The sequence below is a fragment of the Eulemur rufifrons genome, chromosome 18, assembly GCF_041146395.1.
Source record: "Eulemur rufifrons isolate Redbay chromosome 18, OSU_ERuf_1, whole genome shotgun sequence".
Classification (NCBI taxonomy): domain Eukaryota; kingdom Metazoa; phylum Chordata; class Mammalia; order Primates; family Lemuridae; genus Eulemur; species Eulemur rufifrons.
Window position 1 is genome coordinate 33,839,469 of NC_091000.1, and position 16,780 is coordinate 33,856,248.

General features: G+C 37.4%; 1 protein-coding gene across 1 annotated transcript in view; it reads left to right on the forward strand.

The window, feature by feature from the left end:
* The window catches only part of ARHGAP10 (Rho GTPase activating protein 10), a 284,652-nt gene that overhangs the window by 235,018 nt on the left and 32,854 nt on the right, over nucleotides 1–16,780 (forward strand). Inside the window, exon 19 of the mRNA XM_069493709.1 lies at nucleotides 698–848. Within this exon, the coding sequence (XP_069349810.1) occupies nucleotides 698–848 (151 nt within the window). The remainder of the gene's footprint in view (nucleotides 1–697; nucleotides 849–16,780) is intronic.

Sequence of the window (16,780 nt, forward strand, 5' to 3'; positions counted from 1 at the left end):
AAAGAAAATTGCTAAGCAAAGAAGCAGCACATTTTAATTAATGTTATTATTGCTGATATATGAATGACATTATAGATAAATCATGCTAATATTCTAGGTTTCATAAATGGAAGGGGAAATTATTAAGAGATTGGAGATTATTAAATGAATTGATAAAATCTATAAAACACTTTATGAAAAATGTAAATGGGAATCCAGAAAGGTAATTTCATAAGCACAAGCCATTTTTAAATATATAAAAAATATTTTCAGACATATATTTCTGTTTACGTAGTTTGAAAAAAAATTCGAGACCAGCATTTTGGCATAAATATAACCTTCTGTGAAATTTACTGAGATGCTTCTTTTTAATGTTTTATCCTGGCTACTTCCTTTGGGGATGAAGAGCTATAGTACTGTCTATACCTCATAAAGATAATTACATGTAGTTAGCTTTGGAATGAATTACTTGAAATGCAATGATTTGGTGTTGCTTTTACTTAATGAGGAATTTTTTATTTTTAAATCTTCTGTTAAAAATAAATGAATAAAAGGCCTTACGACCTGTACCCCAAGTTTGAAGAAATGGATTTTTAGCTCTAGCCTGTCTTGAATGAACTCCGAATCAATCACCTGTTGTTCGATGCCAGTTTGCTGTGGCAATACCCAGGTTTCTGTTCATGATAAACAATTCATGTCCTTTATGCTTTGATGGCAGATTTTTCGGACCCCGCCTGATACCACATTCCCTGAGCCCACTTGCTTGTCAGCATCACCCCCAAATGCTCCACCAAGGCAATCAAAGAGACAAGGCCAGAGGACGAAGAGACCCGTGGCTGTCTATAATCTTTGTCTTGAGCTGGAAGATGGTAAGATGTTAATTATATTTTTCTGCTTAACAGCATGTTGAGAATACAGCATATCATATGTCCTCAGGCAGGTCACGGTTTTCTGTTGTCTGTGTTTTAATTTCTTTTTCCCTTAAGATTATAATTTTTGAGATTAACAGGGAGGGTGAAGCTTTCTTGTCAGGGAGAAAACGCAAGTTTCAGTTTTGTGTTTGTCTTTGTTATGCATGGTTCTTTTTTTATTTTTAAAAGACAGCTTAAATTTCTTTTTTGGGAGACTTGTGTGACCTCCTGTGATGTTACATAACCCGGAGACAAATGGAAGGGGAACTAAAATTAAAGCAGATCTTTTATGAGAGGAGCTGATAGAGTTTAATGTTAAATGCATCTGGATTAAAGGCACAGTTCACCATTGCACTGGAGTTTATGGCTCCTACCCCTTACTTGCTCTGCTTTTCTGACTTTGTCATTAGGCAGGACACTTCATCTCATGGCAGGAGTGGCAAGTTGACTTGTCTGATGGGGCCAGGCGGAGTGAACTGGGCTTGCCGTGGGACTCTCGCAAGTTGAAGTTTGCACGTCTCATCCAACCTACCATGTTCCAACTGACTGTGGCCATGTGGCCACTTATTTCAGGGATGCCAGATACCCCAGTTTTTAAAGAGCCTTGAAATCTGAATGCTCAACATTGACCTATACAAAACAGGACTATAAGCCATGTACAGGCAACCAATGGCTGTTTGTAATCATGTGGACTTTGGTGTGGGGAATAAGATGATCCTGGTCTCAACACCTGCTTTTATAGCATGCACGTCTGAAACTGTGACTCCTCCTGAGAGGTTTCCCCTTATTGAGAACATTCCTTGAATTTGAAATTGGTCTTCACTTTTCTTCCTCCTCTAGTCCTTTTTTTAAAAAAAATATCTTTCGTTTATTATCCTTTTGAGCTACTGAGGTTACATTGGTTTGGAAGTGTGAGATTGACTGTCAGAGGGAGAAAGGGGTGAGGATGGAAACAAATACAGTGCCTTCATCTTAAGCAGCTGTGTACACAAACGGCCAGGCAGTTAATATCCGAAGAACCATGCCAGCAAGCAGCAACTGTCTTCAACTTCACTGACTCAGAGGTATCTCCAGGAAGACTAGAATACCTCCTGTAATAACACCCAGGGGCTAAGATGTTCTAGTCTTTTAATTTGTTCAAGACGTATGTACATATGGTACAAGTATTAGTTTTATGATCAGATCCTTATTTTCTAGAGGAAGGGCATGAATCATTAAAATTAACCTATAATTCCAGAACTTCCTTTTAAATATGAGTTTCAACTTCTGATCCCAGCTAACTTTCTTATTCTCTCTTTTTCTCACATTCACTCTTCCTTGGCAGAGTTGCTAATAAGGAGTAAAACTGACTGGTTTGAATTGCACCTTCTCTTACATCTCACTTGTCCTCTGGTGGAAGTGCTAATAAATAGTGAAATAAGCAAATGTTGGAAAGCAGGAAGGGAAAAAGAAATCAAGAAAACATAGACTACCTAAATTGGTTCATTGGTCTTTGAGCAAAATAGAATTGACTGTATTTCCTAAAGGAGATGACCAAAGAGGGACATTTTGTCTTAGAATCACATCTACTTTTTTGGTGTTCTTAGGAATACAGTCATAATATTCAATCAAATTTATGTAGTACATTAATCTTTTGTTGGATTGCTTAATGGTTATTAATGAGTAAGAAGCTTCTGTAGTGGTATTAACCACATCTATCATGGGAATACTCGAGATAGGATATAATCCTAGCTTTCTTAATTTTTAGGTGATATAATTCTTAAAAATTATTTGATTTTAAGGGGAAAAATGATCATCAAATACTCAAACCCCTTTAGTCTGTTTTTATGTGTGTTATTTATGATGGTTTATTCTATATTTTGTATTTTATAACTTTACATTCATCCTTCTTGATTGCAGCCCTAGAATTTCTTTTTTGGAAAGTTGTCAGAATCAGGGAAACACATGAATTTAGTCATGGAGTGATTTTATTTTATATATTTTTAAAGAAATAGGGTCTTGCTCTTGTCTCCCAGGCTGGAGTGCAGTGGTGTGATCACAGCTTATTGTAGCCTCCAACTCCTGAGCTCAAGTGATCCTCCTGCCTTAGCCTCTGAAGCAGCTGAGACTACAGGCTTACGCCACCACGCCCAGCCTTATTTTATCTTAGCGGTCATAAGATAAGATAAAGCAATGAAAAAGTATTATTTTTCCATCCCCCAGTTGTTTGTAGCTAAGCTTTAGTGAAACTCAAGATGTATGAAAAGCTGTTTCAGAGAGAACAAAGTAGGGTCTGTGTTTTGTCATAGGCTTTCATATCTTGCATATTCTAAAAAAAATTGGGGAATAAATGTGAGGTGGTGAATACATTTTTTGAACAGGAGCATACAGGGTTACTAAAAAAATATTCAAAATAAAAAATTAGCCAGGTGTGGTGGCATGCACCTGTAGTCCCAGCTACTGGGGAGGCTGAGGCAGGAGGATCGCTTGAGCCCAGGAGTTTGAAGTTGCAGTGAGCTATGATCACTGGACTTAAGGCCAAGCAACAGAGGGAGACTTTGTCTCAAAAAAAAAAAAAAGAAATTTATGTTATTGAATGTCACTTAGCATATTGAAAACTTTACCCCTTCTATAAAAAGATATGTTCTTGTCATTAGGACTTTTTTTTTAAGTGGCCTTGAATCATCTAATTGCCAATATTACTTGAAGGTTTCAAAAAGTTTAATCTTTTTTTTAGTATTTTTTCTTATTGATAGTAGTGAAGTCACTTCTCATGTTTATCTAGTTTTGGTTAAAATATGCATTATAGACAATTTAGGTTGATTATTTTTCCAAATTTTCTAGTTTATAGGGAACTGATGGAATATTTGTATGCAAATACTACCCCCGCCCCTTTTGCTCATTGTAATATAAGTTAAATTTGACTTAATAAAATCCAGGAAGATAGTTTTTACTTAAAAGTTAAGTGGACTATGAGCCAAGATTCAAGGAACTGGATTGGATGACTGGAGATTTTCTTCAGCCCTGTGATTTGGTCACGGATTTGGTATCTGAGTGAAGTGGTTTGTGGTATGTTATTTCTTGTTCTGCATGGAGTAGACTCTGAAACTATGCGATGTACCAAACAGCTGGTCTTGGAACACATTCAGTATCAGTTTCAATTCAACATCAGGCAGATCAAAAAGTCATTAGCAAAGAGTGAGCAAGCCTGTTAGCATGAGCCGCAGTAGGGTGGGCCTGGAAGCAAAAAATCCCAGCCGGCGTGAAATAGAAGAGAAATCCTCCACTGTTAGACATGCTTTTCATGATGTTTTATTCACCCTCACCCCCAACTGAGAGATGACCAGTTTAACTAAAGAAACGTAGTAGCTTCATGTTGATAAAGACTTTAATTGGCATTGGCACATTTAGCCATACTGTGTATGCTCATTATTTTTCTTTGCAATATATGATTAAGTGATATTAAACTTATTTGCAAAAGACTTTTAAAAGGCTAGCTACTTGCTTAAGGATATTTACTGATGATTAATATGACTAAGATGGACATATTTAATAGTATCTGGCCAGTTTTCTTAAATTAGAGCAGCTATTAAATCTTTATGAGAATCTCATCTTTTATTATTTTGTAGAAGCCTTATTCATTTTTATATAGCATTTCATAATGTCATGCACTTCAAAGCTAAGTAGATTTGTCTAAGTCAGTTGTGAAAAAGGAAAATATGAGGTGGGCTGCTAAGTGCTAAAAAGATTAAAAATGAAAGGTTTACTTTCGTTTTATTCTCAAGTTATCGCCTGTGTTTTTATTTCCTTAGAACTAGTAGCAAGTCACTTTAAAAAAGTTAAGCGTATGTTTATTTTCTCCTGTTCATCCCAAATTTATGTCCTTCTACCTCTTATATAAAGGGGCTGTCATGTTTGTTGTAATTCCCCCCAATACGAGGAAATTTCATGAGGCTATGTGAGATGAAAGTGATCTTTGTTGGTTTTCATTCAAGGCAGAAGAAATTTTAAGCGAAGGTTTGGGTAGCGGGGAGAAGAGGATTACCATCTGAAGCTCTTTCTTCCTTTATGCTAGCTCTAATTTTAAACAGAACTAGACATTTCCAGGCCTAGTTTTTATATGTATCTTCTTGTGTAATTAGGTATTCTGTGCCTATCTTCTTTTGTAACATGATATAGCAGCTTACTTATTTAGGCAACTTAAAAAAATATGATTTATAGCGAGTTGAAAATAAAATCATCTTGCAAGCCAATTGGCAGGATTTAATATCATTTTAGTGTTGGTCTTACTTGGGTATCGTTGGGTTGGCACTTTAACATTTGGATCACGAATGTGCTAACTGCAGCACATTTTGTCGAGCATGTGTTATTGTAGTCCCACGGCGTGGTAGATACCATGATGAGGATTCAGAGCCTTATAAGCAGAAAGTGAAAATGCTCTACTGCTCTTGAGGGGGAGATGGATAAACAATGAACCATGATCATTTCCTTGTATCTCTAAGTGGGAACATATCCCAATCTGGATCAGTCTCTAAAATCAGAGCAGGACAAGTAAGACATATATAAATGTCCTTTCAGCCTGAATAATATCAAATTAGAACTTCGAATAATTACCTAACATTTAGATGTCACGTGTCAATGAGAGTGATGATGATCATATTAATTGGCCACCTTAGGTAGATGGAAGAATCTTGTTCAATTTTGAGGCATGAGCAAGAGAGTAGAAAACTAGAAAGCAGGCCACTGTAAGGCCTTTACAATGTAGGTGTTTAATGCTAAAATATACTGGATGCTAAAATTGGGATTATAGCACAAATCTATTAAAGAGCTTTTATGGGTTCCACCTCCTGCCACACATGCTTTCTCCTTTCAAGGAGTTAATTTTCTATTCTCATTCTGTTTGTCATTATAGGAAAATATGAACCAGCTTAGCTATAAGTGCCCAGCGCTGGGCTCTGGGGCTACGGGGCTCTGAGGAAGGGGACTCTCAGGTTGCAGTATGTAGGAAAGGTTTTATGGGTTCCTGGAGCAGAGAGATTGTGGCCATTAGATGGGAAAGGTTTCAGGTGAGGGGACCAGTGTGGCTGAGGCATGGCAGCCGCTAAGAGTAGGAGCCAGATAAAGGGCAGGAGGAGGCCGGCCTGGTTAGAAGGGGCCAGGGTTGACGGTCACAGGAGAGATGGGGCGGATGAGGGAGACTCGGCCGGACCCAGGAAAGACAGCCTACCTATGGGACGGGTGGATGGACGTAAGCCTGGGCTGGAGAATGTGTATTCTGACCCTGTACTCAACGGGCAAATTGCTTAGGCTCTCTAAGTCTACTTTATTAACTACATTATTATTGGGGTAATAATAGTATCCACCACTGAAGATGGTTGAGAGGGTTAAGGTAGTTAATGTATTCGGCACAAGGCCTGGCGCATAGTAAGCACTCAAGCCAGGTCCTGGTAATCCATAGTGTTCTTCAAGCCAAGGAAAGGTGCCTTATGTTTAAAATGATAAGAGGAACCGTGGAGTATTTTCTAGCAAGCGAGAAAAGTTGTAACATTTTGAAAATACTATTTAAGGAAACGCAATCTAACTTAATCTTCCAGTAGGAATCAGGAAGGCCACAATAAAGGGTGGTTAAGTAATTGAAGCTTAGGTTCATGTGGACGTGAATTAGCACGAGGAAGGGAAAATGAAATGGTTATCTGGGAGAGCTGTTAGAGCAAATTGGTGGGATTTCTTAACTGACTAGACAGGGACGTGAAGGCCGATACTCAAAATGGGTGTCATTAGCCACAGTCTAGGAGCACAGGTAAATCTATCCTTGTGTTCATGTCTTCATTTTTGCTGTGAGTTTTTTCTTTTTTTTTTGGAGTTTAAAAATAATTTAGACCATCTTTCCATCAAAAGAAGGAAATGCACCATTTTGTCAGTGTGTTCAATACATACTCTTACATATAATTGCTTTGGAAAATAGGTTTTGTAAAACACTAGTATAAAATGTATTCATGTAAGTAGAATGTATATGGAAAGACAGTAGAAAGAGAGATATAATAAATAATTACTAAAATGTTATATCTTCCTAGAGAAAGGGTAGTCGCATACCCCTGAACAAGGTAGAGCTGATTTTTCTCCTACTTTGCCTCACAGAGATAGATCCACTTTCATCCTTAGGCTTGTCTTGAAGGATAGAAGGCCACTGCCATAGTAAGAGACCCTAACTTCACTAGAAGTCAAGGGTGGATCGCTGACGTTCACATCAGCTGGGTGCTCTCTAATCTCAGTTCCCACGAGAGTGTCTCTAGAAAGCTCCTTTATGAAAACATGCGTTTTTAAGTGAATTGCAACCACCCTTTCCTCTCCATAATGTTTGGAGGACACAAACTTTGTGACAAGGATGTCTGGAAAACCATTGTTGGCATGGACTTGCAGTGACATTGTATGGCTGCTGGTGATTCCTTGTAGATGTACCTGGTCACCTTGATGCAGCATTATTTAATATAATCAATCCAGGTAACTGGCACAAGTAGATCTTTGTCTTAAGCCTGGCAATCCTTCTTCTCTCCATTCTTACCATTGTGTTTTCGCGTGACATTTCATGAGTGGGCTCCGGATAATAACTTCACGAGCCCGGAGGCCTCTTGCCATCTCCTCAGAGCAATGTTGTGATTCCTTGACATGGAATTACTATGTGGTGAAGCCAAATCTAAGACCAGGCTTGAGTCTGTGACAGTTTATGTAGACAGATTATTTCTTAACTCACTTTTACAATGATGAGATCAATGGGTTGGAAAAGGCAGCGAGAAAATTCAAGGCTGTAATTGAGTTGTGGCGTGCCTGTAAATCATGTGCGACGCCTCCCCGGTGCTGGCGCCTCCCAAAAACCTCCCTGGGAGCTCACCGCCTGCCCCCCCCCCCCCCATGCTAGTGACAAGGCAAAAGGCAACTTCTCCTATGACTTTCTATATAATCTCAACTATGCTTCTGTGTGGGACGAACACTTCCCCCTTTCTCAGGAGGGGAAAAAAAAAAAAGCTTATTTAATGCCTTTAAAAAAATACATAGCTGCTTCTGTGGTGAAAACAAGTTCATGGCAGGTAACTAGAATTTATAAAAGAGAAAAATTCTTTAAAGCTTCTCTCCCTGTGGAGTGGTTTTTTTTTCCTCTTTACTTCTAATAGCTTTTATTTTAATTTCTAGTTCTGAATTCAAGCAGCTGTCACTCTCTTTATAGCCCTCTTTGAAACTCTTACAGCGTAGGAGGTAGCTGGGCTGTCTAAGAAACATCTTTTCAAACCAACCAAAGTATTGTTTATCCTGAATGAAACGATTTTTAAGGCTGTCAAGAGTGACTGATTTGAAACGTTTTCTTTGGTAGGCAGGAAGATGAGCAGAAATCTTGAAGGGGAAGGTATTACTTCAGTGTGGTCAATTCCAAGTGACTTCTGTTAGAAAACTCTGGAACATGATGAAAATTACCACCATATAAGTGTGTTGTGTATAATTAATATAAAAAAACAAACCTGTGGCCAGTTCACTTGCTGAAACCTTACCAGCTGTTGAGGAAAAAGAAACAGTACAAGACTGAGTCACCTGTAGAGAATATTCCCACTTTTGTTTACCACGAATTGTCTCTAGTTGGCTTTTCTTAGCTCTGGGGAGCATCTTTGCAGCCCGGCTCCCTTGGAATGTTCGTTCTGCATTCCACGCCATTCCTGTGTGCTTTCCAAGCAGTATTAAGGAGTCCAGTGTCATCTTTGGCTGAAGAAAAAGAAAAAATCTTCAAGCCTATTAAAATGAATTTTGGGGCTGGCATTTTGGATCTTCTAATAGTCTCAAATAGCAGCATGATTTTTGAGCTTAAAATGTGATGATGGTCATAGTTTTATTTTTCTCTTTGGGTCAGACTAGAAATAAAGATTATCTAAGTCTCTTTTCTATCTTGGTTATTTTAAAGGTATAGTCTTTTTCTTACAACTTTTCATAGTTAATACAAGTACGTGATACAAAATTCAGAGAGTAATGATGGTGAACAGTTACATCACCATCTTATGTGCCAGATACTGTTCTTAGTGATACTTCTTAAGCTTAAGTAATCCTCTGCACAATCCTGTAGGTGGTATCATTATCCCTGTTCTTTAGTTCAGGAAACCGAGGCACTAAGAGGGTCAATAACTCCCCCACCTCTCTCAGTGGTCAGTGGCAAAGCCGGGATTGGACCCAGGCAGTGGGACCCCAGGGTCCGGCTTCTTGACCGCTCTGCTGAAGTGTGGAACACAAGTGCCACAGGGAGCAGTCTTCTGTCCTCTGGAGTCAACAGACATTGCCAGTTGTCTTGTGAGTCCTTTCAGAGATATTCTATGTGTTTCAAACAATATGTCAATTTATTCTTTTTAAATTTTAAGAATGATCCTTAGTTTTTTTTTCATGTAAAAAAAAAAAAAAGTTTTGTTGTAAGGGAATCAGAGCTGTGGTCTTGATACAGGAGATGAAGGAGGAAGAGATGACTGTGGTTTTAAACCTGGGACCCAATACACCGTAACAAGCATGGGCCCTCCAGGAGAAAAGCTATGGCCCATTTTTATGGGAAAGACAGGAGGGGAAGGACCTATTTTAATTCAATGATATTAAGTACTATGGCAGTATTTTACTGTGATTTATGCAACCACTTGCCTAAATGAACAAACATCTGGTTTTGGGTTGGTTATAGTGTGAGGATATCTCAGGTACTTGATGCTTTAACAGGTTGTTAGAAAGTAAAAAGTGAACACAATTGGGAATTTGATGCTGCCTGAATATGCAAGCTTTTACTGTTTTCTTTTTTCTCCTTTCCTCTCCCTTCCCCTCCTTTCTTTTTTTAAAAAAAATTAAATAATGTATTGATAGATTTCAAAAATCAAAGAGTATAAAAAGATACAAAGTTAGAAAGACTCCATTCTGTCCCATCGACTCAGTTCCTGCATCTGCAAACCAGATCTGTAACCACTGATGTTAATAGGTTGATCCATATAAAATTGCCATCTTTAGGTCCAAAATTAATCTCAGCAATTTCAAATTTTTTTCCATTCTGTGGGTTAAAAATAGTAACGCTTTGAGAATTTCATGTAGTTAAGCCAGTAGACTGAAATCCTTCCAGAGTTGAGATCCAAAGTGGATTGATGATCACTGTTATTAGTGAGGTTGTGCCATGTAAAACTGCTGTTTGTATATGTCAAAAACGATTTAGTATCAATTTCATATGGTTAAACCTATTGTTTCGTATTTATCCTTCTAGAATTCTTTATGTACATATGTAAGCAAATACGAATATAGATCTTTATTTAGCCCCATCTGCACTCAAGAGCCAGTTCTGTACCTTTTTTGTTTTTTAAATTTTATAGAATATCTTGTGTTGCTTTTCTTCTCAGTACAAGCACAGAAATAATATGGAAAAATAATCATTTATGACAATGGTTGTCCTTAGGCAGTGAGAGTCTGGTGATTTCCCTATACATGTCTGTATTTCCTACTTTTTCCTAGAGTATATCTACTTCTTACATATATATATAGATAGATAGATAGATAGATATATCTATCTCCACACACACAACATACCTTTATATGTATTTAATTTACGTAAGTTTCAGCTTAACCCTGAAGCAACCTGCACTTTGTACTTGATGTGTTGGGTATAAGTTTAAGATTTTGAAGCAGAAGGGAGGAGAAGGAGAGCTCTAGAAAGGGTATGGAGTCCCTCTAGCATGGGTTGGACTGGAGAGACTTCACTGTCACCACATCAAGAATGACTAGCCCTTATTGCTTAGCATTGTCCTGCTAGGTTTAATGCATCTTTCACCTTTACCTAGGTTGCTCTCTCATATCCACATTGTGCTGGCATTTCAGGGTCACTGTTGCTGGAAATAGGCAGCAAAGTGTTTTAGTGAATGGCAGACTTGTTTGTGGTTAAGTTTGGGATTAAACTAACCTGGATTTAAATCTCTGCCCTCCTCTTGATGTCTTTTATGGTCTCAGCAAATCCCCCTCTAAGCCTCACAAGTTTGGGCAATAAAACTTTGACATGGTTTTTGCCAAGAACAACTGAGTTAATGGATGTACACCAGCCAATAAGTAGTAAATATTCAAGAATTTTAGCTTGTGTTTTCTTGAGGGCTTGATGGATGACATAGAAGGGCTTCAAATATACTTCCGTATACGGTATACTTTCAAAGAAAATGTAATTTAGTCTTTTATCTGTGGTGGTTTTTGTCCAGTATAATGCCTAGGCTTCTTGGTTGCTAGCGTCTTCACCAGGCTATTGATAATAATGAACATCGTTCCGGTGAGAAGAGTAGCTAGGAGAGGAGGGGATAGAGAGGAGTGTAACAGCCTTCATAGTCTCAGCGGGGCTGGAGTCTGTGTTCCAAGCACACTGCTCTAAATTTCCTGAGCGGTCAAAGTGGCAGGCTTCCTCAGAAGTTTATGGAAGGCAGTTTGATTCAGTATCTGATTACTTTTTGGTTCCCAAGGATAACAGTCCGTGGTTATTATATTTTTTGTTTGTTTATGTAGGCAAAAATTTTAGTCTATAAATAATGCCCCAGGACTGTGATTATGATATAAAAATGCTCTGTGCTTTGTAGAGTAAAGCAATTTGCTTTGACTTCTATTGACATTGCAACTGAATTGCTCTTTCTTGGCTTTATAATTGAATTGCTGCAGTCTTCCACCGACCTTTGCAAGAGGGTAGAGGTAGTTCCTGGAGTTGTAACCTAATGCCTATTAGCTGCTGCTGTAACGTCATAATGAGGTCTGGAGTTTTTGTCATGTGATTGATTATACAGCTGATTCTCTCATCAGCTTTCCCTAGCATAAACTTTTGGCATATTTTAGCTGTCACAGTAGCTTTTTTCCGGCAAGCATTATGCTCAATATTTTAAATCTCTGGACAACAGAAAATGAAATCTACTTCATAAATTTATGGCAATTTCATTACATCGTTTTGTGCCTTATTGTGACATTTTAATTTATAGTTCAAGAGTTGCCTCTTCTCTTATTCACTTATTTTGAGGGATGCAGATCTGTATGTAGTTTTGTTTCTGTGCCTTTGGGATTGAGGGGTGGGCAGCTATTTCCTTGAGGGTCACGTTTCTCTTTCCTAGACATGATTTCAGCTAAATAAATTGTATTACCCCAGTGACTTATTCCTTATCTAGCTACTGACTGTCATTAATCTTATTAATGTATATTGTTTGGCTTCATTATGGTTCCCATTTGGTTTGTCTTGTTTCACGAGGGAAACGGAAGTGAGAGGAATGGGGTCACTTTGCCCCCTCCCCAGGACAACATTGTTTGAACTTGCAGTGTCACTGAGAATTGGGATAAGTGGGACTTTAGGAGCCTCTCCTTCCACTTGGCAATTTTAACCTGTATCTCAGTGCACCTCCCCCTGCAGAGAAACACCATTATCTTCTTTCCTTAATGGGCAGTTGGCAGGGTTAATTTCTTAATCCTCCTCTCCTTTTTCCCTAATGTGAGACATAAGGAAGGTTTTCTTGTCAGAGAATCTGGACTATTTTCTGACAGTAATCATTTAACACCTACTACTCTATGGACAGTAAAGAAGAATTTCCTTTGAATGGTAGGTTGGACTTGCTTTTTAAAGAAAGATGCCTAATACATTTGCAATTTTAAAAGTTCAATTTTAAAGTCAAACTTTGAATTCCCTAACCTGTCTTTATTATTCTGATTTGTTTAATAAAGGAACTGTGTGTGTGTGTGTGTGTGTGTGTGTGTGTGTATACTTTTCCAGTTAAAACTAATTTATAAAAATAATATTGTCTGGCATGGGTTTTGAGGAGGATGAGAATAAATATTAATACTTAGCCTGAAAAATATCTCAACTTTAATTTTTATCTTGCTTTGAACTGTTTCTTTCTGCAGCTCTTACGTATTTGATGCCTTTATTGATAGTGTTTTGGGAAGAAAGTTATCTCACTCAATTCTTTGGCCACGTTAGATCAAGTTGACTAGCATATGGAGAGACATGAGGGGAGTGCCAGGTGTTTTTGGCTGGTTAGTTGTTAATGGGGTTCTGACCGTGACCCTCCTCAGCCATGCTGCTCACAGATGGCTCAGCTGTGCCCTGGCCATGCCATGTGTAGACTGCAGCTCCTCATTAGACAGGTCCTAGAACTCGATGATGTTCTGGTCCAGCCAAGCATCTGGGCAAGATGTAAAGAAACAAGCCTATTCACTTTTCTTCAACAACTATGGAGTGGGCTACTTGGAAGAAACCAGTCTTAGATAATACAGCTAGGTGAGATATGTTGATCTTCTGTTTTGGAGGCATGATCTTTTCCCATTTCCCTCAGTCTCACAGTAAATTTGGGTATCTGGCTGCCCTGGTTTCTGGAAGCCAATAATTATTGGAGTGCTAATGCTAAGGACAAGATGCAAAATCAGAATACTGGACAAAACCATAATCCTTCCTTTGGAGCAATAATGAGTAAGTAGGAAGCTGTTCTTCAAGTCACACTCTTTGACTCAGAGTTGGAAGTCTTGAGTGTTTCATTGTCCATGACAATTTTCACCTAGTAGTTTGAAAATAAGCACATGTTATAATGTACTTCCAAGACTTGGGTAGGAAGGATGAGGCCATGGACAACTGGAACATCTTTGGATATCCTTGTAAAAAGCAGGATTCCATACCAGATGGGTCATTGTTCTGATCCCATATAACAATTCTAAAGTGTCCCATTTCTTATGAGTCAAGTAGTATACTGTGACCTGTATTAGCCACATGTTAGGGAACATACTGCCTCATGCACCCTACTCTTCCCAGGCACTAGATCATTAAACAGTGGATGGTAGCTATACCTTTGATCTTTATCAATCTTCAAATTCAATTGTTGGTTCCAATCACATCTCTTACGTTGGCTGAAGCTTCTCACTGGCTCCTGGACAGATTTAACTTTATTTATATAGGTTACCTCCACATTTGTTTTTCAGCATTAGGTTTTATTTACGTTGTCAAGTCCAACAGCATTTTGAACTGGGGGAGGGAAAATGTAAGTTTTGGAATATTTTAGTTTATCCTAGTCAGTGTAGCATTAGGCACTAGTTTTTGACGTGATAAAATACAGCAACCCAGACTTTATTATAGTAAAATAGAAATTATGCCAGAATATATATGAAATGAGTTTGGGAGTTCTGTTCCTGATACCAGGCATGACTCTCCTTTTCAGTGCCCTGTATGTCCTGGGTAAACTTAGGAGGGAAGGTCACTGTGGTTAGGAGGAGATTTTGTTGATATCGTCACATCTGCCACCTGGTGGAACCTGGGGTGTGACTATCTCCTGCTCAGTTGAAAGGTTAGTCTTAAACAGGCTTATGTAACTTAGTCAAATGAATAAAACTCTCTTCCTACTGCAGCATTTCATAATTTCGTCCCAGTTTCAGGATCTTCCCAACTTCATTCCCAGAGCCGTTAGTCTGTCTGCCACTGTGACTTGTACCCAGCTGTGGTGTTCTTGGGGATATCCTTTCTTCCCTCCCCACCTCCTGGCTCCTCTTCATACACGGACGTTGGTCGAGTTTTTGGTGCTTTAGTCCTCCTTGGGTACAACATCATTAGAACAGAAACATCAGTTGGGCAAAGAAGCTGTTAAGATGTGTTAATCAAGAGATTCTAAGTTATTATTGGGTGGCCCTATTGAAAACATAGAACAGCAGGATGCCAAGCCCAAGGGTAGAGGGCATGAGGTGGATATGAACCGGAGTGGTTGTGTTCGCCCCCTGCTGGTTGAAGAGTCCACCTATTTTTGGTTGAAGCCACCCTCAAAGGTAAAATAGATGATGTTTAGCCTTGAGATTTATTTCTCTGTATTTAGGGTGAGTTTTTATGTGTCAGATCACATTTTCTTACTGATATCTACTGTGGTTTTGGAAGTTTTTTTTTTTCTCAGAAACTCTTACATACCAGTAGATAAAAATAATAGTTTAGAATATTAGCTTTTCACTTTCTGGAGTAGGTGTATGTGTTGATTATAGTATACAAGTAATTCCTGTTGAATTAGTATATGAAAATAAAGACATCAAATATATTTCAGTGAATTCTACTTTCATAGTCAACTTCATGTTCATCAATTTAATTTGGATATTTAAGCAGTCATGACTGTCCTTGGACTATCAATATTTAGAAAAAATATCTGTTTAAGTGTGGCATAAAAATGTTTTAAAGCTTTCTTGTTTCCTAATAAATGTTTTAAAGCCATAAAGCTTTATTTTTTTCTATGTCTTACAATTTGGTATGAAATGATTTTATTGTCATTGAGTCCTAAATATTTCTTAAATTCCATTATGATTTTCTTTTTAACCATGTTTAGTTTACCAATATATGAAAATTGTAAGAATATCCTTTTATTTATTCTGCTAATTATTTTGCAATATTTGTCAGGAGAATTTGTATAATATTCCTCCTTTGGAATTTATTAAAACTTTATAGTCTTCCTTCAAAAATATTCTATGTCTTCTTGAAAACATGTGTATCTCTGTTTATTGTAAGTTGTGTGTGTGAAATATATCAGCTTTGTATTATTATAGTTTTTTGCCTACTTGATATCAGTAACTGAGAGGAATGTTAAAATCTCCAACTACAATTGTGGATTTTTCTGTTTTTCCTTATAGTTTTGTCATGTTGCTTGAAGCTGTGTTAGCAGGTGCTTATTGCCTTGTTTAATCATCTTGTCCGTTTATCAGTATAAATGACCCTCGTGTAGTTCATTAAGATCATTACCTTTCTTTTGGTTCACATTTGTCTAGTATATCCATCTTTTATTCTTGCATTTTTCAGTCTTTCTTTGTCTTTTTGTTTTGAGCATGTTTCTTTTAGTCAACATATTGTTGGGTTTGAAAATATATTTGGAGAGTAACTGTCTTTTAATTGGTGAATTTAATCCATTTATATATTGTAATTACCATTATATTAGAATTTGTTATTTTATATTTTTCATTTAATGAATTTTGATACTTTTCCCCTTCTTTTCTGCTTTCTCTTCAAAAATGTAAATGTCCTCCTGCTGTTTCCAATGAATTATCTTCTGTTTTTTGTTTCTAGAGTGGTTGCCTTTATTTTGAAACTTATAATCTTATTTATCTATAGATTTCACAAACTCTCTGTCAACCCCCAATAAGACAAATAACTTAATGGATTCCCAACTCCCTCTGGCCTACCCACTCCAACTGTGTTGGTTCTGCTAGAATTTTGGTTCTGGACTATTTTGATTATGTTGTTTTCCTTTTGTCCTAGATTTTTAAGACAACAATAGACATTAAGTTAGTTGAATATTCTATATTTCATCTTTTATTTAAATCCTTGAAGAATTTCTCTAAGTGCTATCAATATTGTTCTGTATGTGGCCAACCTTTGAGGATTTTTATGACTGATAATATTTTTATTATACCCGCACATTTGAATGGCAGTTTGGCAGTTGGAATATACAATTCTCTGTTCAAAATTCTTTTCCTTTAATACTTAAAAAATATTATATCAATTTTATTCTGTACTTAGTGTTGAGAAGTCTGATGTCAGTCTGGTTCTTTTTCTTTTTTATATGGTCTGCTCTTTCTGTCTAGATGCTTTTTGGTTTCTTATTGTTAAATTTCACAACGATGTGTCTTATATGCAGAATTTTCTTTGTTCCGTTATTTGGCACTCTGAATCCTCCAGATTGAGGTCTTTGAAGTTTTTTTAATTTTGACACTTTGGTCATTTCCTTAAATATTTCTTCCTCTCAATTTGTTTCTTCTTCTGGAACCTGGATGCTGGCAATTCCACTTCTATTCTCTATGTTACGAATCTCTAAATCTCTGAATTTTCTTATTTGTTGAGTTTGCTGACTATCTTAGTTTTTCTGTTCTTAGAAGTTGTGGTTTCCAAGTGGATA